The 24,549-nt window shown below is 51.4% G+C and overlaps 1 protein-coding gene across 2 annotated transcripts in view; it reads right to left on the reverse strand.

The window, feature by feature from the left end:
• The window catches only part of C5H10orf90 (chromosome 5 C10orf90 homolog), a 282,565-nt gene that overhangs the window by 70,979 nt on the left and 187,037 nt on the right, over positions 1–24,549 (reverse strand). For both annotated transcript variants that reach the window (XM_075352249.1, XM_075352250.1), the window contains exon 7: positions 23,319–23,502. In XM_075352249.1, coding sequence (XP_075208364.1) covers positions 23,319–23,502 — 184 coding nt within the window. The remainder of the gene's footprint in view (positions 1–23,318; positions 23,503–24,549) is intronic.

A 24,549-nucleotide genomic window follows, 5' to 3' on the forward strand; every position in this document is an offset into this window, starting at 1 on the left:
CCCCCCTTTTTTTTTATATTAAACTCTCCAAATACCTTACCGGACACACTACCGACCCAGCCACAATACCCTGCACCACACACCGTCCTCTGCCGGCTTGATCCGTCCCTGACCTCTGAAGCCAAAATTCCACCCCATTCTCAAGTAAAAGCACGTCTCACGCCTGAATCCTCCCATGACCTTGCCGACTAACCGCCACCAACTCCCTAATCTTAAGCGCTCCAAAGAACGCAAGGAAAACGCAACGAAACAAAATAACCGCAAAAAACGAATGACACACCAACACTCAAGTGGGCCCCCCAAGCGCTCCAACTATACCGCCCCCGGAAAAACCCCTTCAAGGCCCGTCGCACCAATTTAAATTTCTGGCAAATCCAGCCTGTTCCTCAACTGAAACCAAAAGGCCAGGCCCCGCCACCATCTGCCCCCATTTTTCCTGGGACCAACCCCATGCTGACCACCGCCTGACCCCAAGAACAACATGCCTACCTGATCCCCCACCGATCAAATCAACCAAACGACTGAACCCAGTCCTCCCATTGTAACCAAGCCTGCTGATAAGCCGTCCAGTCTCCGCCACCAACGATCCCTTGATCCAATGTCCAACGGCCCTCATCCCACCCTCCATAGTTCAGGAGGGCACAATAATCCCACGGCCATAGCCCCCCAGCGCCAAATCACTAAAGCGGCCCACTGGAAACGAGAGAGAACGTCAGCAATAGAATTCAGCACCCCCGGCACATGAGACCCAGATACACCAGCATTGATGGACAAACAAGCCAACACTAATCTCCGCAACACTCTACTCACCGGAGGAGAGGTAGCCGAAATTTTATAAATTGCAAACCCGACCCCCATGTTGTCACTAGTAAAACCGCCCCCAACCGTTCCGAAAACGCTCCCGCCACAGCGTAACTGGCACCAAAATCGGAAAATGTTTCAACAGCGCTAAGTGCTCCACCAAACCCAGCCATCGCTCCGCACACCACTCGCCCCCAAAATAGGCCCCGAAGCCTTGACCCCCAGACGCATCGGTAACAAAAAAGGTCTAACTACAAATTACCCCCAGAGGCTCCATCAACAGTGACCGCCCATTGCAGTCCCCCCAGTAATTGTCCCCAAACCTCCAACTCCGCCTCAACCTCGACCGACAACCGCATAAAATGGTGAGGTGCAAGCACCCCCACAGAGGCCATCTCAAGCCGCCGTGAAAAATTCCGCCGCCTCGACATCCCCCGAAATGTAAAATCGAATTTGCCCAGCAACGATTGCACCTCCCGCATGATGAGTTTTCCAACCCTCAATGCCCTTGCCACCTCCTCCCTGAGGGCCACCACCTTGTCCACCGGTAACCAAACTCCCACATGTCCGAGTCAATAACAATCCCAAGGAAGGAAATACATGCCGCCGGACCCTCCGTTTTCCGGCGCCAAAGGGACCCAAAAACGCAAAGCCACCCACTCAATTGTTGCAAGCAAATTCCAGCAAACCACAGAGTTCCCCGGACCGACACAGAAAAATCGTCTAAACAGTGAATAACAGCCTGCAAACCAGAAACCTCCCTAACCACCCACTCCAAAAAGAAACTAAACCCTAAAACAATAACAAGACAACGAGCATCCCATGGATAGGCATCAATCAACAAAATAACTCCCCCCCCCCAATAACAGCCGACCAAGCGCACACTATCCGGATGAACTGGCAACCGCCGAAACGCCGCTTCAACCTCCATCTTAGCCATCAGGGCCCCCTTTTCCACACCGCCACACCCAGTCTGCTGCTTCATCGAAAGACGTAGCAAACACCCAACTTAACTCAGGATCTATACCATCATGTACTGATCCCCCACGGATAAGACAAGTGGTGATGGAGCCTAAACTTAATCCTCTCTCTCATCAGCACCACCCCCAGCGGAGAAAACCACCAAAGCCGAAAGGTCGGGGACCGAAAAAGGTCCGCCATATGCCCCAACGACACCTCCTCTGACAACTTTTTCCGAACCACCTCCGGACGCTGGCTCCCCGACTGTAAGTTCTTAAAAAAAACGCCCCTGCCCCGGACCCGCTCCCGAAGGAATACAAAATCAAATTCAAAAAACCCCTTGCTGGTAACTCCGCCTCCTCCCTCCTCGAGAACCTATTTAGATAAGGGAGCATCTCGTGAAGCTTCACCGGAGTCGCCCCCTGTCGAATTACCAGGCCCCCCCTTTTACCCTATTACGCCGGAAACACTTCCCCGCCCCATGAATGGGTCCACTACAGTGCAAGCAGTGGTGCTTAAACTCCACAGCTCCCCAAACTTGCATTGGTCCTCATGAAAGAGCCAGTAAAGTCCTGAGTTATGGGATACCGACTGACCTCCGGTTCCCCCGCCGGACTGTTGCCCATACCGCCCCCCAGCCTGGCCGGAAACCCCGGCCACCCCTGGAAAGGATTGCCCATACCTCTTCGGTGCCCTAAACCACAACCAGAGCCCAATATCCTCCTGTCCCCACCGTATAGACGGCCGAATAGCTTTCCTCTGATGAAAACTGTCCGTCATATCACAACCAGGCCTGCCCCCCATGCACCCAGAGGCTTCCCAAATGGAACCCATATAGCAGCAAAGGTGCAAACAATTGTCCGGCGTCTCCTCTCCTATCACACTGGCTCGAATTGTGTCTTAGGCTGATCGGAATTAAATTTTTATAACGGCAGCAAAGAGAAGATTTCAATATATTCAACCCTCCAAATCTTCCGCCTAACCTCTTTTGTAACCCCGAGCGGCCCTCCAAGCACACATAAACCTCCCCCCCTCGCCTTATCAACCAAGGGAATCCGGACCTTGCCTTTTCCCGCCTGCACCGAAACCGACACGGCTCGGACTCCCTTTGTACCCCCGCCGTACTCCCCAACCTCAACTGACCCCGGCGGAGCCACCCGTCCCTGAGCCCCCCATGCCAGCACCCCGCCGGACCTACCACACTACCCGGAACATTAACAGCAAAAGGAGACAAACAAAACACATAACTGTACTCAGCGAGCTGCGCAGGAGCTGTGATCCCGCCAGCTGCCAATCCTGAATCCTGCCGTCCAGCCGCCGCCACTGGCGCTGTGTAACTCTCATGCCCGTCATCCTCCACCTGACCGATCAGCGAAGGTAGCCTCGGATCGGTCCGTCCCGGACCCCATCCAGGTGGCCCCCACACCGCTGCTCCTGGCTTCAGACCACCAGCTGCCGCTGAGACCCAGAGCCATCCTGCCCTGGCCCGCCGACCTCCTGCCCAGGGATCCCGACGTCCGTCCACCGCCGCCGTCAAGCCAGGCCGCCCGACAGGGACATCGCCAGCGCGGCCCCCCGTAGCCTCCAGATCCTCCTGATGACAGGCAGCAGTAGGCCCCTCCCCCCTAACGGGCTGAGGCCTACTAACCACCGCCGACCTCAGCCGCGGCCTGGAATTCCTCCCGGCGTGGAGGGGGCTCCCAAGGTTGGACACCTCCCCCACCGCCAGAGGGTCCCGTACGGGACTTCCCCCGCTGCCGCTGAGGCCCCGCAGGCGCTGCACCGGACCGCCCCGACTCCCGCCGAGGCCTGTGAGCAGGCCGTGCCTACCCAGATCCACCGGGAGAGAGACGCTCCGGAGGCCTGGACCTGCGGTATGGCCGCCCCAGAGTCACAGGGGAGACCTCCGCGGCCGCCCCAGGAGCCTCCACAACCGTGGACCACTACGAGCAGGCCGCGCCCGCGGCCCAGCGGGAGCAGACGCGCCCGATGCCACACCGCCCGCAACTGCTCCTCTAACCAGCCCGGAGGTTGGCGCCGGGCTGCCTCCCGCAGCTCCTCCATGAACCTGCTGACCTCCACAAGTAAGCTGCACATAACTGAAACTTTTTTTTTTTTTTGTGTGTGCTGTATAAGCTGCTGTACAATTTCTTCAGCTGCCACCGCAGCAATGGCTTCTTCCCCCTTGAGCTTCACTATATTATCCCCTACCAGTCCCTGTACCCCCACCCCTTTCTCACCTCACCCTATCCCCCCTAGCCACGTCATGCCGGCCTCCACCTACCTCCCGGGGGAGGGGGTGGGGGTTCCAGCCGGGCACTGACTGGCTGTAATGGACAGGCTAGAGGAAAGTCGCTCACAAAGCGGGACCCTGAAATTATAACCTCTATACAGGAGTTTGGAATTACACAGCGCCCCGGAGATCACTACCTGTGTTAGGCTGCAGTCTGATGAGAGTAGTAGTCAAGCAGGGTCAATCCAGGAAATGCAGAATAGGGACAAAATCAGGCAGACAAGGACGTAATCAGAAAACAAAGCAGAGGTCAAATCCTGATTGGGTAGCAAGGTACAAAAACGGCAGGCAGGAGGGTAGTCAGAGGACAGCCAGAGGTCAAAACACAGGGAACACTATACAGAACAGAGCGAGAACCAGGAAGCAGGAATTCAGAACTATCTCTGGCAGTAAGCAGCAGACAGGAGGGGGAATTAGAAGGGAGTGGTGTCTTCCCACTGGCTGTAGCTGAATGGTGGGAACTTCAGCCAGTGGTACTGCAGGTCTGGGGAAAACCCAGCTTAGTGGATGAGCGGAGCCTGCACCCACCAAAGCCACTGGCACCGACTCCTCCCCTATTACCAGCACTATCCACAGTGGGAATATGGCAACCAAGAATATGGCAACCAAGATGGTAATAGGTCTGCAAACCATGTGATATGAAGACTTTCTAAGAACTAGGGATGTTTAGTTTGCAAAAGAGAAGGCTGAGAGGAGACTTAATAGCGGTCTACAAATATCTGAAAGGTAGTCAGAGTGCAGAGGGATCTGCCCTCTTCGTATTAGCACAATGAAGTACAAGAAGCAATGGGATGAAACTAAAAGGAAGGCGACTTTAGATATTAGGAAAAACTTTCTGATAGTGAGGGCAGTCAGAGAGTGGAACAGGTGATCACAGGAGGTAATGAAAGCAGTTTAAGAGTGGAACAAGCGACCGTGGGAGGTGGTGAGCTCTCCCTCAATGGAAATCTTCAAGTGGAAACTGGATAAACATATAGCTGGGATGATTTAGGAAAGCCTGCACTCGCAGGGAGTTGGACCCGATGGCCCTTGAGGTCCCTTCCAACTCTACCATTCTATGCTTCTATGATTCTATGAAATCTTTGGCTGGGAGATAGCTTGCTTATGAAGTATAACTACCTTGTGTCTTGTTGTTGTGCTCAGTCTTGCCATGGAGTGTAACCTGTGATACAAAATAAGAACAAGTTCTTCAAAAAGATGAAAAGAAAGATTCTGATCTCCACATTGTGGGATCACATGAAGAGACAGAAGGATTTGCACACGCCTCATACACAGAAGATCTGTGGTTATTTCTTCAAGATGTTTGGAACAACCTCCTGCTGAGTTCCTTCAAAAAGTGTGTCCAAGTGACAAGTGTGCCGAGAAGAACTAATAAAGGTAATGAGCGGTCACCAAATATTGATTTGTTTTAGACTTATCTTTTATTCATTTGTTTTGCATTTTGTTAATTGATAAAAATAAAATGTAAATAATTATATTTTTAAAGCATTCTTACTTTACAGCATTTTACGACAGTATGTTTCTATCTAATTTTATTCATTTAATTTGTAGGGTGTAAGCAAAGTAAAAATAAATTACAGTATTTCGCCTTGTGTCTACTTTATTTTTTCATCTACAATGAACAAAAATATTAGCATCTCCTCGATGCTTGCATGGGTGACGTGTCCGGTGAGTGTGCTGCCATGCAAGAACTGGGATGTTCTCAGCTTCCAGGAATTGTGTACAGATCCTTGCACCATGGAGCCATGTATAATCAGTGGCAGCATGGGTGATGGTTGCGGATGAGGCACAACAATGCCCCTCAGGATCTCGTCACGGGATCTCGATGCATTCAAAATGGTATCAATAAAATCCATCTGTGTCCATTGTCCATAGCATGCGCCTGCCCATACCATAACCCCACCACCACTCGATTAACAACATTGACATCAGCAAACTGCTCAACCACACGACGCCGTACACGCAGTCTGCCATCTGCCCTGTACAGTGAAGAGAATACCTCTCAACGTGTCAGATGCCATCAAATGAGCATTTGCCCACTCAAGTGGGTTACGACAACGAACTGCAGTCAGCTGGAGATCCTGATGAGGACAGTGAGCAGGAAATGACCTTCCCGGAGATGGTTCTGATAGGTTGTGCAGAAATTCTTTGGTTATGCACCGATTGTTGCAGCAGCTGTCTGGGTGGCCGGTCCCAAACGATCGGAGGTGAGCATGCTGGATGTGGAGATCCTGGGCTGGTGTGGTTACACGTGGTCTGCAGCTGGATGTTCTGCCAAATTCTCTCAAATGCCTTTGGAAACGGCTTATGGTAGGGAAATGAACATTCAATTCACGGGCAACAGCTCTGGTGGACAGTCCCATAGTCAGTGTGATGCCACCACCAGGGGGAGCCGGTACTCAGGCAGGATGTAGTGCTTTTAAGTGTAGTTAGGCGCAAGCCCACTAGAGGTCACTAGCATCCGCAGAAGGATGCAATAGAATGGTCGATCAAGCCGAAGGTCTGTGCCGGGAAGTCAAGTAGGTACAGAGGGCTAAGCGGAGCCGGAGTCAAGTGAGAGACGAGGGTCAGAAAGCCAGGAGGTATCGTCAGGAGCCAGAGTGGAGCAGAGCTGTAGTCAGATAGAAAGCCAAGGTCGGAAACCGAGAGGACAAGTAAGTATAGAGGAGGGAGCAGAGACAGAATAACAAAGCAGAGACCGGGGTTAGGGAGACAGGGAGGTAAGACAAGATGAGAAGGACAGAGGTCAGGGAAAGGACTACAAGGTAGCGGGCAGGATCAGAACAGACTCACAGGAATCAGAAGCACACACAGCTGAGCAGGAACTATCACCGAAGAAAACCGTACCAAGATGAGGCAGCGTGAATGAGGCACGACAGAATAGGCTCATCCCATCGGACTTAACACTGGATGCAGAGAGCAGGAAAACAAACACATACAATGGATCTGCACATGCAGAGTCATACGTGAATCATGACAGTCAGCATGGCAAATGCATACTCCCCAAAACATCTGTCATCTGTGGCACTGTGCTGTTTGATAAAACTGCACATTTTAGAGCGGCCTTTTATTGTGACCAGCCAAAGGCACACCTGTGCAATAATCATGCTGTCTAATCAGCATCTTGATATGCCACACCTTTCAGGTGGATGGATTATCTCGGCAAAGGAGACACGCTCGCTAACAGATATAGACATATTTGTGAACAATTTTTGAGTGAAAAAGCCTTTTGAGAACATAAAAAAGTCTCAGACTTTTGAGTTCAGCTCATGAAAAATGGGAGAAAAACAAGTCTTGCATTTGTGACACCCCACGGAGCAGAAGATAGGAGCTTACCTCCGTACCTTGTATACCCGTTGCCGGGCCAGTGGTTTGTAGAAGTGGTGGCCTGGCCCGGTTCGGTGGCCCCATGCTGCACAGTAAAAGGGGGTTAGCAAGGATTGTCCCTGGAGAGGTCATCACCGGTTACAGTGGTGACTGGGGTCCCGGCCTCCTCCGCTATGGACCCTTCCTCCGACCTTTCCCCCTCCAGGAGTGGAACAAATTATGTCAACTATGCCACCTGTGGTGTATGGCCAGGGATAAGGCCGCCGCTGCAGGTTACCTCGCTGGGGAAGATGTTGGGGTGCAGCCGGGATGATATCGCTCCCCACAGGAGGAGCAGTCCCCGTGAGGGAGAATGGGGAACTGGGAATCACCAGATCACAAGGCGACCACAAACAGAGTCAAAGTCGCTGGGTTGCAGGTTTCAGATTTGTTTACTCACAGTTCTTGGTGTCACACCCAGGATGCTGGTCTTTACTGGGCTGACTCCGTCCGGTCGTTCCCAGGCAGGGCAGAGGTCAAAGTCTGGTAGGGCAGCCTGTCGGCTTTCTCCTTCTGTGCTCTTGTGTGGTGGTCCCCTCCTTGTCTCTGGAGCTCTTGGGACCCACTACTCTGCCAACCGAAGCTGCGGTGGTTTCAAGGGGCAGCAAAATCCTCCCCTTTGTAACCCTCTTCTCCTCCATGCCACACGACTACCGGTCCCAGGCTTTAAAATCATTCTTGGCTAGCCACCTCTCCCATTCCAAGTCTCTGCCGGCTAATGGACCTGGAGCCTCCTAACTGGCATCTCTTTCAGCTTAGGGGTCCTCAGCCATCCACTCGCCCGGTCCCAGGTAAGGAAAGGGTGTATGAACCGGTCTGGAACTGGTAGTTCCTCTGCTCTGTCTCCCTGAGAGAGAGAGATAGAGCTCCCCCAGGGAGCTGGTCACTGTGAGTCCACTCTCTCTGGTCTCTTCAAGCGTTCTGAAGTAAAATGAAACTAAACTGTCTGTTTTACAAGTCCCTCCTGCACGTGCCCCCACCTAAGGAATGTTCCCTATGTCTATGTGTGTGAGGCTGTGTGACAGAAACAAAACTTACCAAGCTTTTAACCTCTGCCTGCTCAGGGTGGACGGACATTATATAATACATTAAAATTCATACAATACAATACCCTTTAGCACCCAGTCTCAGGGGTGCTACACATTTCAATTTTTGTGCAGTCTGTCTATCTATCTACAATGCCTTGCGAAAGTATTCGGCCCCCTTGAATTTTTCAACCTTCTCCCACATTTCAGGCTTCAAACATAAAGATAAAAAGTTTAAATTTTATGGTGAAGAATCAACAAGTGGGACACAATTGTGAAGGTGAACGATATTTATAAATAATAAATACATTTTTCTAAAAAATAAAAAAACTGAAAAGTGGGGAGTGCAATATTATTCGGCCCCTTTAAGTTAATACTTTGTAGCGCCACCTCTTGCTGCGATTACAGCTGCAGTCTCTTGGAGTATGTCTCTATCAGTTTTGCACATCTAGAGACTGAAATTCTTGCCTATTCTTCCTTTGCAAACAGCTAGAGTTGAGTGAGGTTGGGTGGAGGCGTTTGTGAACAGCAGTTTTCAGCTCTTTCCACAGATTCTCGAATGGATTCAGGTCTGGACTGTGACTTGGCCATTCTAACACCTAGATACGTTTATTTGTGAACCATTCCATTGTAGATTTTGCTTTATGTTTTGGATCATTGTCATGTTGGAAGACAAATCTCCGTCCCAGTCTCAGGTCTTTTGCAGACTCCAACAGGTTTTCTTCAAGAATGGTCCTGTATTTGACTCCATCCATCTTCCCATCAATTTTAAACATCTTCCCTGTCCCTGCTGAAGCAAAGCAGGTCCACCATGTTTGACAGTGGGGATGGTGTGTTCAGGGTGATGAGCTATGTTGCTTTTATGCCAAACATATCTTTTGGCATTGTGCCCAAAAAGTTCGAGTTTGGTTTAATCTGGCCAGAGCACCTTCTTCCACATGTTTGGTGTCTCTCCCTGGTGGCTTGTGGCAAACTTTAATTAACACTTTTTATGGATATTTTTGACAAATGGCTTTCTTCTTGCCACTCTTCCGTAAAGGCCAGATTTGTGCAGTGTACGACTGATTGTTGTCCTGTGGACAGACTCTCCCACCTCAGCTTTAGATCTCTGCTGTTCATCCAGAGTGATCCTGGGCCTCTTGGTTGCATCTCTGATCGTCTTCTCCTTGTTTGAGATGAAATTTATGAGGGACGGCCGCGTCTTGGTAGATTTGCAGTGGTATAATACTCCTTTCATTTCAATATGATCGCTTGCACAGTGCTCTTTCGGATGTTTAAAGTTTTGGAAATCTGTTTGCAACCAAATACGGCTTTAAACTTCTCCACAACAGTATCACGGACCTGCCTGTTGTGTTCCTTGGTCTTCATGATGCTCTCTGTGCTTTAAACATAACACTGAGACTATCACAGAGCAGGTGCATTTATACGGAGACTTGATTACACACAGGGGGCTTATATTTATCATCATCAGTCATTTAGGACAAGAAATAAGTATGAAAGAAGTGATGGCACTCACCGATCTTTGCTGTGCAGTGAAAGCTTTTAATCAGGGGTGGAAGTTACATGCTGTGGCAGCGGGGAGGTGGTGGTTAGACCTGTCAAAGCACTGAGAAAGAGTGCGAAATGGCCGTGGTCTGACGCGTTTTTCCGTCTCACCCCCTCCCCACTGCCACAGCATGTAACTTCCACCCGTGATTAAAAGCTTTCGCTGCACAGCAAAGATTGGTGAGTGCCTTCACTTCTTTTATACTTATTTCTTGGACTGTTCTGGATCTTTGAATTCGCACCACGATGCTGTTGCAGTAACTTTTCTGCCATATCACTCTGATTGCTGCAGAAAAAGGCACAATCATAACGCAGAGTGTGAATATTTGCCTTTGCAAAATATCTCTTATGTTGAGCAGTGCCCTGATTTTCCTTCTCAATTTTTTTGAGTAATTTAGGACAACATTGGATCATTCAGAGATCCTCAATGAACTTCTAGAGTGAGTTTTCTGCACTCAAAGTAAAGGGGATGAATAATATTGCACGCCCCAATTTTCAGTTTTGTATTTCTTACAAAAATTTAAAATAAGCAATAAATATTGTTCACCTTCACAATTGTGTCCCACTTGTTATTGATTCTTTACCATAAAATTAATTTTTTTTATCTTTATGTTTGAAGCCTGAAATGTGGGCAAAGGTTGAAAAATGTAAGGGGGCCGAATACTTTTGCAAGGCACTGTATTAATATCTATCTACAAAGAGAAACAAAACTGATCCCTATGATGCACAAGTGAGCAGGTGCAGGCTGTTATGGCTGCATAAGATACATACCAAAGAGTGCAGCAGCATGCTGTGTGCACCAGGATGGATACAAATGCTAAACATATGAAATTTAAGCTGTCATACTGCTGTATGCTTTTAAAACTAAACTATTTAGTTCACAAATTAGCCAATATGTGTGTGCCCACCAGCCATAACAAGGTGTACCTTTCTTTGATGGACACTAAGGCGGGCTTTGCACGTTGCGACATACCAAGCCGATGCTGCGATGTCGCACGCGATAGTCCCCGCCCCTGTCGCAGGTACGATATCTTGTGATAGTGTGACGCCCTGGGCAAGCCAGGGGTCACAGGTCACAACACCACATGCACCCCACATTCCCGGCAGGTACACCAAGGCTAACCTAAAATCCTTGTTGCCTTCCTCCAGGGGCTGATGTCCACACCAGGGGGTTGGCCAGGCGGTTGGCTCCGCCCACCGAGGAGTTCACAGCCCTGGAGGCGGGGAAACCAGGCAGTCAAGCTAGGGAGGAGGAAGTAGAAGGAGGTGGTAGAGGAGCTTGAGAGAGGAGTAAAAGTGGAAGACTAAGTGAGAGTAGTGACAGAAAAGAAACAGTTAAGAAAGCCTGAAGTTGGTCCGGGTGTGTGCCCCGGACTGAGACAGCAAGGTCAGCAGACGGCGGTGATAGTCTGCAGGGGGACTGCTTGGAGGTTGCTGGAAGGACCGCGGACGGGTGGTGACCCGGCGGTACCGGAGCAGTATACGAAGAACAGTCAGCACCAGGGCAGGGGCCTTTCGGATCCCGGCAAGGCTAGGAGTCGCCATAATTTGCCAAATCCGTCAGTGAAGGGGACCTCTGTCTCCTAACAACCAAGTCCCGATTGAAGGCAACAGTCTGACCGTGAAGGGGAGACACCGCCACCGCCAAGGCACCAGTCTCCCAGGGCCAGCGCCTGCGGGCAAAGTAGGGCTCCTTCGGCCCAGATTGAAGCCGAGGAGTGGGTAACCGGTGGGAACCCATCGCTACCAAAAAGACTTTACATAGGTGCAGGGAAGAGACCGTCACCGCTAACTGCAGGGAACATCAGCACCGTAACCGTCCGAGGGACCCGTCCAACCAGCCGTTTGTTTACGGAGAACTGTGTCGTGTTTACTGGCTGAGTGAGTACCTCCGTGCCGTGCGGCACAGCGCTGCCCCTGCGCCCCTGCACCTCCACAGGCCCCATACCCGCCTGTCCACCATACCAACCCCATCACTGGGCCCCGGGACCACCAAAACCCCTACCCACGGAGGGGCAAACTAACAACTGGCTGCTCCATACCATCACTCCCGGGTTCCCCAGAAAGAGCAGCGGTGGTGTCCACTTAATCACCACAGCCGTGGGTGGCGTCACGGACAATAAACTATCCCAACAACCAACCCCCTTTCACTCACGGGCGAGGAGCGCTGCTCGAGTCCCCGGGATCCGGCCCATCGCTCGAGCCACCGAGCAGCAGCAGGCCGCAGCAGCCGCGGCAGCCGGACCCGAGCAGTGGGAGAGCGCGGCGTCCCCTCCTCCGCCCGCGACAACTTGGCGTCACGAACAGGATCTTACCGCTCTGCAGTTGGGTAGAGGTGCGCCTTGTGACCGCCGGAGGTATCCGGCCGGAAAATTTCAGAAGTCGCCATCTTTGGCGCGAAAAGTTCCCGCTCGAGCGTCTTCTCGAGTAGTAGAGGCGCGAAGGCCAAAACCCCGCCCCGATAGAGGAGGGGCCGGAAAGAGGCTAAGGGGGACGAAATGGCGACTGGTCACATGTAGCCGCGGCTATAAAAGCAGAGACGCCAGGACTCTGCAGCAATACTGGGTTCCTGGAAGGCACGATTGCCAAGATGTACAACCCAACACCCAACGAGGAAGCCCCCGCGCCCGGCACGGCGACGTGGTTGAGGGACCGGACCGTCCCGCTGAGTAACCGTCTGCAAGCCCACATGCAACTCCTCCTGGAGGAGTGGGAGACCGACATGGCGGACGTGGTGGCAGCTATGCGGAGACGTGAGGTGGAAAAGGATTTGGAGGAGCGGGTAAGAGACCCACGCCCCTGTATTCCCGAGGGATCGGCCATTGAAGCTGAGGGGCCCGGCCTGCCTCCGCTCACCCTGCCTCTCGCCCCGCTACCCGCGTTAGCTGCTGCCGCCCCACCACTAGGCCCGCTACCTGCCCAACTGGTAGCGATACCCTGCCAATCCGCCCTGGCGGACCAACCGGCTGCAGACACTCAGGACGTTCCCGAATCGTTCCCGGGGGGAACCGCTGGAACCGCGGCCCTGTAATGAAAATGTGCCAGAAGCCCCGGCAGTGATTGTGCCAGACCCCGAGCCCGGGACCGTGGCATGGATGAAAGCCCGGGTGATTCAATTCCACCAACGTCAGCAGGATCAGATCTTCAGGATGATGGAGCAGTGGACCAACGAGGTGGAGATGCTGATTGCAACTGCCCCGATGTACGGAGGGGGAACAGATGTAGCAGAACCGACTGGTGACCCACGTCCCTATGTCCTACCAGGACCGGCCGCTGCGGCTGAGGGGCCCGGCCTAGTCTTGACCTATGCATCACCCTTGCCGTTACTTCTGGGGCGCCTCAGTGTAAACTCGCCTGACCTGCTGCCCCGTCCTGCTGCAGAGGGATCTGATGTGCTGGATGCTGGAGGCCAGGAGGCTGCGGCAGCTGGCGGTAACCCGCCTGGCGCAGGAACAAAAGATGATGACTCCGGCCCCAGCCCCGGGTCCGCTGCTGAGTTTGAAGAGGCAAGTGAGCGTTCCCGCTATGTAGGAGACCCCGTGGTTTTCCATACCCCGCGTACCGGTGGAAATGGGTACCGGGTACCCCTGTCACAGCAGGCATGTCAGTGCATGTTTGATATGCTGGTGGCAGAGGATGGGTCCGCCTCAGCAGAAGAATATGAGTAAGGCAGCGGAGCACCGTTGCACCGTCCCCGTTGGGACCACTAGTGTGTTTGTTTAAAAGTTGAAAATGATAAGTGAAATTGAACCGAAAAGTCATCTGATTCTCCTGTGATGGAAACCGGCCGTTGCCGGCACCGTTGTCCCCGTGGGGACCCCTTGGTTGCATAGAGAACTTTCTATGGACAAGCCCGTGAACTTGCAGGGCAACCACAGACGCTAGTGGCTTGTAAATAAGTTGTGTTACCGTTACCGTTTCCGCAATTGCCGCCTACGGAGAGGCAGGTTGGAGGGAGGGCCCACAGCAGAGCAGGCTGGGGCCCAGCCACCACAGGAACCGGTGGCTACCCTCTGGAGGGGAAGGACAGATCCCGCTCGGGTAACTGGTTCAGGACTGGGGTCAAGGGGTGCTGCCTGGGTTTTAGGGGCAGCATCAGGGCCAGGTTACTTGGGTGGGAGAGAGCGGAGACCGTAACCGTTAACCATTAAAAACTGTAACGTTTAAGAAATTAACCTCCCGATGTGGGATGATGTCATAACTTGTATATATGTTACCATTTTTTTATCTTTACAGAAAAAACAAAAGGAAAATAAAACCGGTGTTGGACGGGCAGCCCGAGGACGGTCTGCGTTTTGCTAAGGGGGAATGTGACGCCCTGGGCAAGCCAGGGGTCACAGGTCACAACACCACATGCACCCCACATTCCCGGCAGGTACACCAAGGCTAACCTAAAATCCTTGTTGCCTTCCTCCAGGGGCTGATGTCCACACCAGGGGATGGGCCAAGCGGTTGGCTCCGCCCACCGAGGAGTTCACAGCCCTGGAGGCGGGGAAACCAGCAAGTCAAGCTAGGGAGGAGGAAGTAGAAGGAGGTGGTAGAGGAGCTTGAGAGAGGAGTAAAAGTGGAAGACTAAGTGAGAGTAGTGACAGAAAAGAAACAGTTAAGAAAGCCTGCAGTTGGTCCGGGTGTGTGCCCCGGACTGAGACAGCAAGGTCAGCAGACGGCGGTGATAGTCTGCAGGGGGACTGCTTGGAGGTTGCTGGAAGGACCGCGGACGGGTGGTGACCCGGCGGTACCGGAGCAGTATACGAAGAACAGTCAGCACCAGGGCAGGGGCCTTTCGGATCCCGGCAAGGCTAGGAGTCGCCATAATTTGCCAAATCCGTCAGTGAAGGGGACCTCTGTCTCCTAACAACCAAGTCCCGATTGAAGGCAACAGTCCGACCGTGAAGGGGAGACACCGCCACTGCCAAGGCACCAGTCTCCCAGGGCCAGCGCCTGCGGGCAAAGTAGGGCTCCTTCGGCCCAGATTGAAGCCGAGGAGTGGGTAACCGGTGGGAACCCATCGCTACCAAAAAGACTTTACATAGGTGCAGGGAAGAGACCGTCACCGCTAACTGCAGGGAACATCAGCACCGTAACCGTCCGAGGGACCCGTCCAACCAGCCGTTTGTTTACCGAGAACTGTGTCGTGTTTACTGGCTGAGTGAGTACCTCCGTGCCGTGCGGCACAGCGCTGCCCCTGCGCCCCTGCACCTCCACAGGCCCATACCCGCCTGTCCACCATACCAACCCCATCACCGGGCCCCGGGACCACCAAAACCCCTACCCACGGAGGGGCAAACTAACAATTGGCTGCTCCATACCATCACTCCCGGGTTCCCCAGAAAGAGCAGCGGTGGTGTCCACTTAATCACCACAGCCATGGGTGGCGTCACGGACAATAAACTATCCCAACAACCAACCCCCTTTCACTCACAGGCGAGGAGCGCCGCTCGAGTCCCCGGGATACGGCCCATCGCTCGAGCCACCGAGCAGCAGCAGGCCGCAGCAGCCGCGGCAGCCGGACCCGAGCAGTGGGAGAGCGCGGCGTCCCATCCTCCGCCCGCGACAATAGCTGGCGTAGCGATAATTATCGCTACGCCAGCTTCACATGCACTCACCTACCCTGCGACCGTCGCTCTGGCCGGCGACCCGCCTCCTTCCTAAGGGGGCGGGTCGTGCGGCGTCACAGCGACGTCACACGGCAGGCGGCCAATGGCGGCGAAGGGGTGGAGATGAGCAGGATGTAAACATCCCGCCCACCTCCTTCCTTCCGTATATCCGCTGGCGGCAGGTAAGGAGATGTTCCTCGTTCCTGCGGCTTCATACACAGCAATGTGTGCTGCCGCAGGAACGAGGAACTACATCGTACCTGTCGCGGCACCGGCATTATGGAAATGTCGGAGCCTGCACCGATGATACGATAACGACGCTTTTGCGCTCGTTCATCGTATCATCTGGGATTTACACACTGCGACATCGCAAGTGACGCCGGATGTGCGTCACTTTTGATTTGACCCCCAGTGACATCGCACCTGCGATGTCGTAGTGTGGAAAGCTGCCCTAACGCTATCAGACTTCCCTGTTCTGGGCAAATCACAATAGATAGATTTCTTTGAGGCCCAGAAGATTTTAAAAAGACCCAAGGGATAGACTGGACTGGGGTACTGTCACGATTCCTCCGATCAGTGTCAATCATTGAGCCCCATGTTATCACATACAGATATTTGGTGTCTACGTCCAGCTGTATGATCCACCGTGTGCAGATTTACCCTATATGACCAGCCATATCTCTCATGATTTGCAGCCCTGGGTGTAAATCTCCAGATATCTCCCTTTTGTTCTTGTAAGACCCATTGTGCTGTTCCTTCACTGATGACACGGCGTGCTTGTCGCTCGCACACTGTGCGCATCTGATAGATGCTTGGAAATTGTTTTTTGGCCTTGCTGATATGTAAACACTGAGCAGATGTTTTAGTGGAAGGTTATATGATGGCTCTTTATCTTCCCTGTGACAATGGAAATGTTGGCAGCGGTTTTTGGAAAGCATTAACGTTCTCGTAAGTCACTGCACATGGAGAGACCAGCTCGGGACCTGGGCGGATTATCAAGAAGATGAACTCTGGGATTTTTGATGATCATTTCTAGACGGGCAAACGTTCACCCTTGTACTGGTTTTCCTGGTGTGCCACCTTTGAGTGCCAAAGAGCACTGCCAGGTTTACAACCAATTTTCGGCACTATTAATGACTTATCTCATGCCTAAAATGCTGTACGTTTGGGTCAGTTGACCCGCAGTTGGGAATTCGCAGCCTAAGGGAACAGCTTTCTATACAGAACTGTGTACCTTCCATGTGTCCCCGACTCCCGCAGGACATTAGGGGTTTTGGATAAAGCTTTTATCCTTTTGTTTGCGATTCCTGAAACACAAAACCTACTGAGAAAGTGGGTAGTGCTGACTCAGCGCGGGGAGAACACATCTGCATCTCCGCTCCATAGTCAGCACTAAATGCAAAAGAAAATATTTGCTATATACTTGTCTAAAGAGGTCTTAAGAGTTTAAATTATTTACATTTTTTTGCTATTGATCTTTGCATCTATCTACCTTATTTTTCGGATTATAAGACGCAGTTTTCCCCCAAAAAAATTGGGAGGAAATGAGGGGTGTGTCTTATAATCCAAATGTAGCTTACCGGGAGGTGGTGGAGAGGGGTACCAGGAGGCAGAGGCAATGCTGAGGGCTGCAGGTGATGCTGTGCTATGGCTGCGGGCGCTGCTGTGCTAGAACTACAGGCGCTGCTCTGCTGGGGCTGTGGGCACCAGTGCTAGGAGGTGCAGGTGCTGCAGTGGTGGGACTGCAGGTGTTGCTGTGCTGAGGCTGAGGGCGCTGCTCTGCTGGGGCTGTGGGCGCCTGTGCTAGGAGCTGCAGGTGCAGCTGTCCTGGGGCTGAAGGTGCTGCTGTGCTGAGGCTGTGGACGCTGCTCTGCTGGGGCTGTGGGTGCCTGTGTTAGGAGCTACGGGCGCTGCTGTGCTGGGGCTGCAGGCACTGCTGTGCTAAAGCTGCAAGTGTTGCTCTGCTGGGGTGGCGGGCGCTGCTGTGCTAAAGCTGCGGGTGTTGCTCCGCTGGGTTAGCGGGCACTGCGGTGCTGGGGCTGCAGGCGCTCCTCTGCTGGGTCTGTGGGCGCCTGTGCTGAAGCCTGTGATGCGGCAGGGGCCATCCTGAAAATGTAGGTGGTGCAGGCTTCAAATAAAGGCACCCGTAGTCGGCATGTGCGCAGATGGAGCTCAAGATCTCTTTTTTTTAAGCCTGTACCGCCAACAGTTTGTGGATGTTACCTGCCTCACCGCACTTGCAATGAGCATCTGGGACACTCGACGCACCGCCCACAGCATCACCCTACTCCACCACCACCCCTGCTTCCTGTGACCCCGCTCTACCACCGCTACTGACCCTTCCTGGTAAGACACCACCGGACTATAAGATGAAATAAGACAGAACCCTTTTTTTTAAATATTTTTTTCTCTAAATGTGGGGTGCGTCTTATAATCCGATGCGTCTTATAAAACGAAAAATATGGTATCTATTTATCTGTCTATCTATCTATCTGTCCATCTGTCTGTCTATCTCTCTCACTGCTCTACATCATTTTGCTGACTGCATGATAACATGTGAACTTTATAAATTTTGATGTGTATACTCCAAAAATCACATTAGTTCCTCCAATCACATGTTTTTTCCGCAAAACAATGTTTCCTAAGGAACTTTTACAGTAATAACATAACATTACATATAATTATCATTATATTATTTACATATGCTGAATACGCAAAAAGAAATGCTGAATATACAGTCGGTATAACTGATAGGAAGACTGTCTAATAATCAGTTCAAAACTACCAATGTCGGAATTTTATGGCTATATAAGCATTGTAAAATCCAAAGTCAGGATTCAGTCATTAAAGATGCTTATGTAATGCCCCTGAGGCTTCAGTCGCCACATGGTACTGCATCTCCCTTAAGATGTAGTTCTCATCCCGGGTAAGGAGAGGTTAATAGCTGGTGTTTCTCACATTCACACAACAAACACAGTTAGGTGCTTTCCCATCAGGGGTTGGCCTGGGGAAGATAGGGGGGGTGGCCATCACGAAACATGGGACTTTCCCGGTCACTAGGACAGCCACCTGGGGGGCGGGCGCCACATGGGGAAAAGGGAAGGAGCATCTTCACATTTTCTCAGTTAGCCCCGGGCACAGCTTGGGGTGAAGAGCACAGTCGGGACTTCGGTCCAGGCACATTCTCTCTACCTTCACACTTCTGGGAGCACTGCAAGACCCGTGGCTTGGAGCAGGCTGCTCGGCTCGGGTTCTCTACAGCTACATGGGATTCCAAGGTCTGCAGAGAGTGCAGGAAAGAACTCCAGACCGTTCCATATTCCACATACACCGGGATTGGTGGGACCACGACCAGCAAGGACACACAGTAGGAACACCGGTGGTGACCTCGAATTGCTCGGGATTGACTGAGGCCCATAACGGCAGTGATCGGTATCTCCCAGGTAAACCAGGACTGTGAGTAAAGAAACCTTGAACCCGCAGAGACTGTGTCCGCCTGTCCTGGTCGACGCCAGCGCCCTGTGCTTTAGCGCCAGCCATTACTACTCCCCTCTTCATCTTCCCCGGGGCCCGTTCCACCTGTGAGGAGCAGGAACATCTTAGCTGCTACAATCATCAGTCCAGGAGGACAGCGACAGCAGCGGCGGCTATTACCTGGCAGCGTACCGCAGGTGGCGTCATGTGACAAACCTCCATCATCATCCCCCCCCTTCTTTATTGTACACCTTGGGGCCACGAAACTGGGCAAAGGGCCACCCGTGACATCCCCCTGTCCCAACATCACCGGTACGGTGATAGGTACTACAACCTCTTGCCCCGTGGGTGCTACACTTACAAGTCACAACAAATTTAACTCTGTTAAAAAGGTTTTTGTTACCTAAAGTCTGCAGGTTGAAAAACTGAGACCGTGGACTAAGGGTCAGAGGAAAAGTCACAGCTATGGAGCACCAATGGTGTGGTGAGAGCATCAAAACCATGTTGATGACTCTACTTGTTGCGGGCGGTGGACAAATCACAACCGGGGTGGCCGCTCGAGGCACTCGGATACGGGTGGTGTCTGTGGCTCGAGTGGCAACGGATCCGGGGCTCGCGCAGCCGTCCATCGCCCACGAGTGAAAAGGGGATATTTACAGGGGAGTTGTCTGTGACGCCACCCGTGGGTTGCGGTGAGGGATGGTGATGCCGCCGCTGCCTTGTATGTGGGTGCCCGGGGCTTATGGAGCGGGGCAGCAATGTGGGATCCCCTCCACGGGTAGGGGAGGTGTAGTTCCGGGGCCCAGAGCATTGTGAGGAGTTGCAGGGAGCAGTCTTTAGAACACAGGAAACAGGGAACTCACAGTTCAATTGTCATGGTACTGGATGAGGATGTGCTGATGTGGAGGGTCAGTAAACACACAGAGTCTGTATTGTAAACCAAATTGCCAATGGCCGGTCACCTTTGGCGGGTGTCTTCGGGTCCCACACCCAGATATACAGCCAGGGGCCCTTTCTTCCACACTCTCTGTCTGTCTCTTTCTTGTCTGGACTAGTCCGCTTGATCGGCCTCCGGACTAGATCCCCTCTCTCGGCACCGGCGGGTTACAACCCTGCCCCAGTCGGCCTCAGGCTCCCCGCAACCAGAGCTCCGTCGCCTGTGGCCCTCACTGCCACCTAGTCCGGTAGTCCAGGGCTCCAACCCCGACTACCACCTTCTCCAGGAAGCTCCAACTCCCTCCTGTCAGCTCTTCACTGACTACAGCACGAACTGAAACTTAACTCCTCTCTGCACTTCCTAAGCTCCTCTCGCTCCCTCCATTTACCTGGTTAGGGGGTGAGTAGGGCCTGATTGGCTAGTGTACATCTGTGTGGGGACTGTGTTGGTGCCAAGGAGGATTAACTCTTTTTGTGACTACCTGGTTTTGCCAGGGTGTCACATACTTCTGCATGGTAAATATCACAAGCATGAACACAAAGACAAAACATTCCATCCAGTACCCAAATCTCCCCTTAGCGCTAAGGCCAGTTGCTCACTGTGACACAATTCCTGTATCTTTCTACACTACTTTGAAAATTTCGACAATGCATTCTGTCAGTCCAATTGGTGTAAGTGTAATGTGTACTGACTAAAGACAATCGAATATTTTAAACATTCATGTTCTCCAGCTTCAATGAGCTTTTCACAACTATTTAATTGTAGCACATTGAGCGACCTCTAAAACGGGTCCAAAAATGATCCTTCTTACTCTCTTGTGATGAGGCAGACCCTTCTGCAGAACACTGACTCAAACTGATAGTGTCACTGTCAGAGGCAACATCATCCTGCTGTGACTGAGACTAGTGATATGCTATATATTTCATAATGCCCTACACATCCTCACCACTAATATGCTTGCCGAAGGCAAAGGAAACTGTTATTACCTGCCTTTGGTAGTACTACATGTGTCTCACGGGTAATGACCATTTTCATTTATATTATAATATGCCCTGGAGGCAGAAGACCATATATCTTAATAGCTCATTTATGTTTTAATAAAAAAATGGATTTCTCTGGAATAAGACATCAGATCGCAAATGTCAAGGTATCATTTGTCAATTTTCTATTACCTACATGACCGTATAAACAGCTTAGGAGGGTTGATGCTTCTGACAGATTCCCTTCAAAGGAATTGTATCAAGACTATGTGATTATTGTTGGATCAACCACTGAGATCCCAACTGATAATGAAAGCATCATTTAATTCAAGCAATCCAATTTATTGTCATTTAGTGACTACCAAGGATCCGCCAGGTACGAAGGAACCCCCGGCGATCGCCGCAACACACAAAGTATACAATACAATGGTGGGCTCTGGTGCTAGGGAAAGGGGAGTAAGGTCACTTCATAAACTCACCTCAGACTGATCCCTGCACTCCCTAACGTCCCTACACAGGTTCTCTCACCCCTTCACCAATCACGTACCTAAAGTATCCCGGTCTTTTCCTGGACTCAGCCCTGTCTAGTAAGCAGGACAGTGGGAACGCTAGTCCCGCTCTAGCTTAAAGACGAAGAGAGGACTAGCCAGAGAGGGGTAAAATAAACAGCAATCATACAAAGCACTCAAAACGACAGGAATAAGGAAGGGAAAAACACAACACAGCTTTCACACAGCAAATGGTCTCTGAATGACTGCCTGGTCCACAACTCACAGGTTCCCTCTAGAGGCAAGCTAAACAGAAACGCTATAACACGCATTTACCTGGGCTGGGAGGGAAGTCTTTATAGCAGAAGTAAATGTAGCACCCCTGAGGTATCCGGTGCCACAAAATATGTAGCCAACAGTGGACAACCCAAACCATGGAATACCAGTGCCAGTGACAACACAAGACACAACCACAGAACCCCTTTTCCTTGCCTGGAGATGGCTTATAGACGGGCCTGACGGAAACCGCCTATTGGTAGGAGCTCATCCAATTTGTAAGCTAAAAACCCGGGATGTGGAGGGGCTGGAGTTGAACAGAGAGCGGGCGGGAACAAAAGTCATTTAAGAGCGAGGAAGACGTGAGTGAGGTTGGACTCAGTTAGAGGGAGGAGTTAAGCATGAGAGGACGTTAGTACGGTGTGAGGAGGTGAAAGTGAGAGAAAGTGAGGAGAAAGGTGTTAAAACCTGAAGAAAGAACTGGAGCTAAAACAGGAGGAAAGTAGCTGTTGAGTAAGGAACCAGTACTTAAGGAACCGAGGGTTGCCAGAGGAGTGCGGGACCAATACTGTCAGAACTAAGCACAAGGCGGGGTGCAGAACCCTTGAACAGGATTACGCGTCAAGCTACCTGTTAAATCTGCCAGGTGAGGGGATCGTCAGGATCCCCCAACCAACCTGAGTGTCTGGAGCAAAGCAGCAAATAGAGGACCTGGGAACAGGACAGGAGTCCAACCCACTATAATTGTCCAGCCTGTCTGCTATACAGGAAAAGACTGTGAAACGGAGGGGATCCCAAGAAGTTTTAGGCCACAGGAACTCACCAAAAACCAAAGTGTGCACGGAGGACAGCTTACCAGGTGACTAACTGGCACTGGTAACAAAAGGTGAGGAAACACCTGAAAACCAGCACCACCCGGGCACTGGTACCAGAACAGTGAGTAAAAACCAGTTTAAACAGCAGTCCCTGTGTGTCTTGAATCCTTTCTACCTTGGTGCATCATCAACTTACACAGCACACTACAACCACCATCATCCTCTTCTGGGGCCTAGCCCTGCTCGCGGAGGGCCAGAACACCTGAGCTGCATTATATTACCAGCCCCAGGAAGACCACGCAGCGGCGGCTCCTACAAAACATCCGCAACCCGCAAGTGGCATAGTCAAAGTCTTTTATTTATTTTATTTTATTTATTTTTACACTTAATTCACCCTTTTTTGGATTGTCCCCCGGGGTCACGGAATCGGGCATCGGCCGCGACCACGACTCCCCTGTTCACCGCACATCCGGGACTGAGTATCCCACTGCCCTGGGGCATCACATAAGTAGACACACCGCACAGCTGATACCAGATTTCATCCAGAGCATAGATGGCCAGAGCAACTAATTAACCCTAGCAGCATCAGATAAAGGAAAATCTGCACAGCCAGCAGTATTAACCTGAGCAAGTGTGTATGAAGTCCTGTGCTGCAATTTTCTGACTCCAGAAATAGGAGGGACCATTCTCCATCGTGATACCCCCGTGATATTTATACATTGATGCACTAGACTCACTAAAGCAACATGTATTAAACTTACCACTTAGGGGATGAGGAGTCGTGAAGACTTTTCTCTTTTCGTTTATTAATCTTAATGTATGTTTTTGAAGAGTTGACTTTGGATCCTGCTTCTGGATTTTTCGGCGTCTTGCCATAAGCTCCAGTTTCTGAACACGTTCTTGCGAGTTATTGATGAAGTCAGGCCTGTGACGTTCCAGAGCTTCCTTTAGGAGGAAGGAAAAAAATATACAAGGTTTCACTCTGAGTACCAATATAATGCAAACAACTGGTCTGCATTTACCGTCCTGCAAAGCGTCACTCACAGCGTAAAGCAGGAGGAAGCCTCTGAAATCTGGTGCCTTACTACATCTTAGGCCCCCTTCACACACAGGTGCCTCCGGTAGGTGTTAGGTCCGTTCCTGCACGTACCGGAGACACGGGCACACGTACTCCAATGTTAAGCAATGTATTGAGTTACACAGTCGTTTTTCCTTGCGGTGCGTGTGTCCGTGTGCGTGATACGTTTGTTGGTGCGTGAAACATAGAAGCATGTCTGTTTTTCCCCGGCATCACGGGTGTCACACGGAACGCAAACGGACCACACGGAGGTGTTCCGTGTGACACGTGCCAGAGAAAACACACGTGTTTGAGAAAAAAAAAAACTTTACTTACCTTCTCCAGCTTTGCTGTCTCTGCCGCTGCTGTCACTTGCTGCCGACCGCCGCTCATTGAATATTCACTTCACTGCGGGCCGGAAGCAGCAGCAGCGGGGAGTCGGCAGGACCGGAAACCGAAGATCAGCACCACGGACAGCGAAGCCAGGGACAAGTGAGCAGAAAGTTCCCGTTCTCTGTGTGTTATCACGGAGAACACACGTAGCCCATAAACATGGGTCACGGAGGGCAAAACGCACCTCTGACACGTCCGTGAAAAACTTGCGTGGTTTTTCACGAACGTGTGAAAGAGGCCTTATGGAGATTCTCCTACATTGGTCAAGTCACACTCAGCCAGTCCCCAGGAGATTAATCTATTTATTTAACTATTATTTGAATAATATGCTGTATGAAAGCTATTAACAATAACAAGTGAGCCACAGGCTGCACTGATATCAGTGAAAGAATTAGTTTTACTAAATACTCCCCAGAACATATGAACATATATGAACATACAAATATATATGATTCTAGGCCACTACAATATAGGTGGAAAAAAAGTAAATGTTAAAGTTTCTCATACTGCTAAAAAAAAATATCTAACAATCTAATCTAAAT

The sequence above is a fragment of the Anomaloglossus baeobatrachus genome, chromosome 5 (genome assembly GCF_048569485.1).
Source record: "Anomaloglossus baeobatrachus isolate aAnoBae1 chromosome 5, aAnoBae1.hap1, whole genome shotgun sequence".
Classification (NCBI taxonomy): domain Eukaryota; kingdom Metazoa; phylum Chordata; class Amphibia; order Anura; family Aromobatidae; genus Anomaloglossus; species Anomaloglossus baeobatrachus.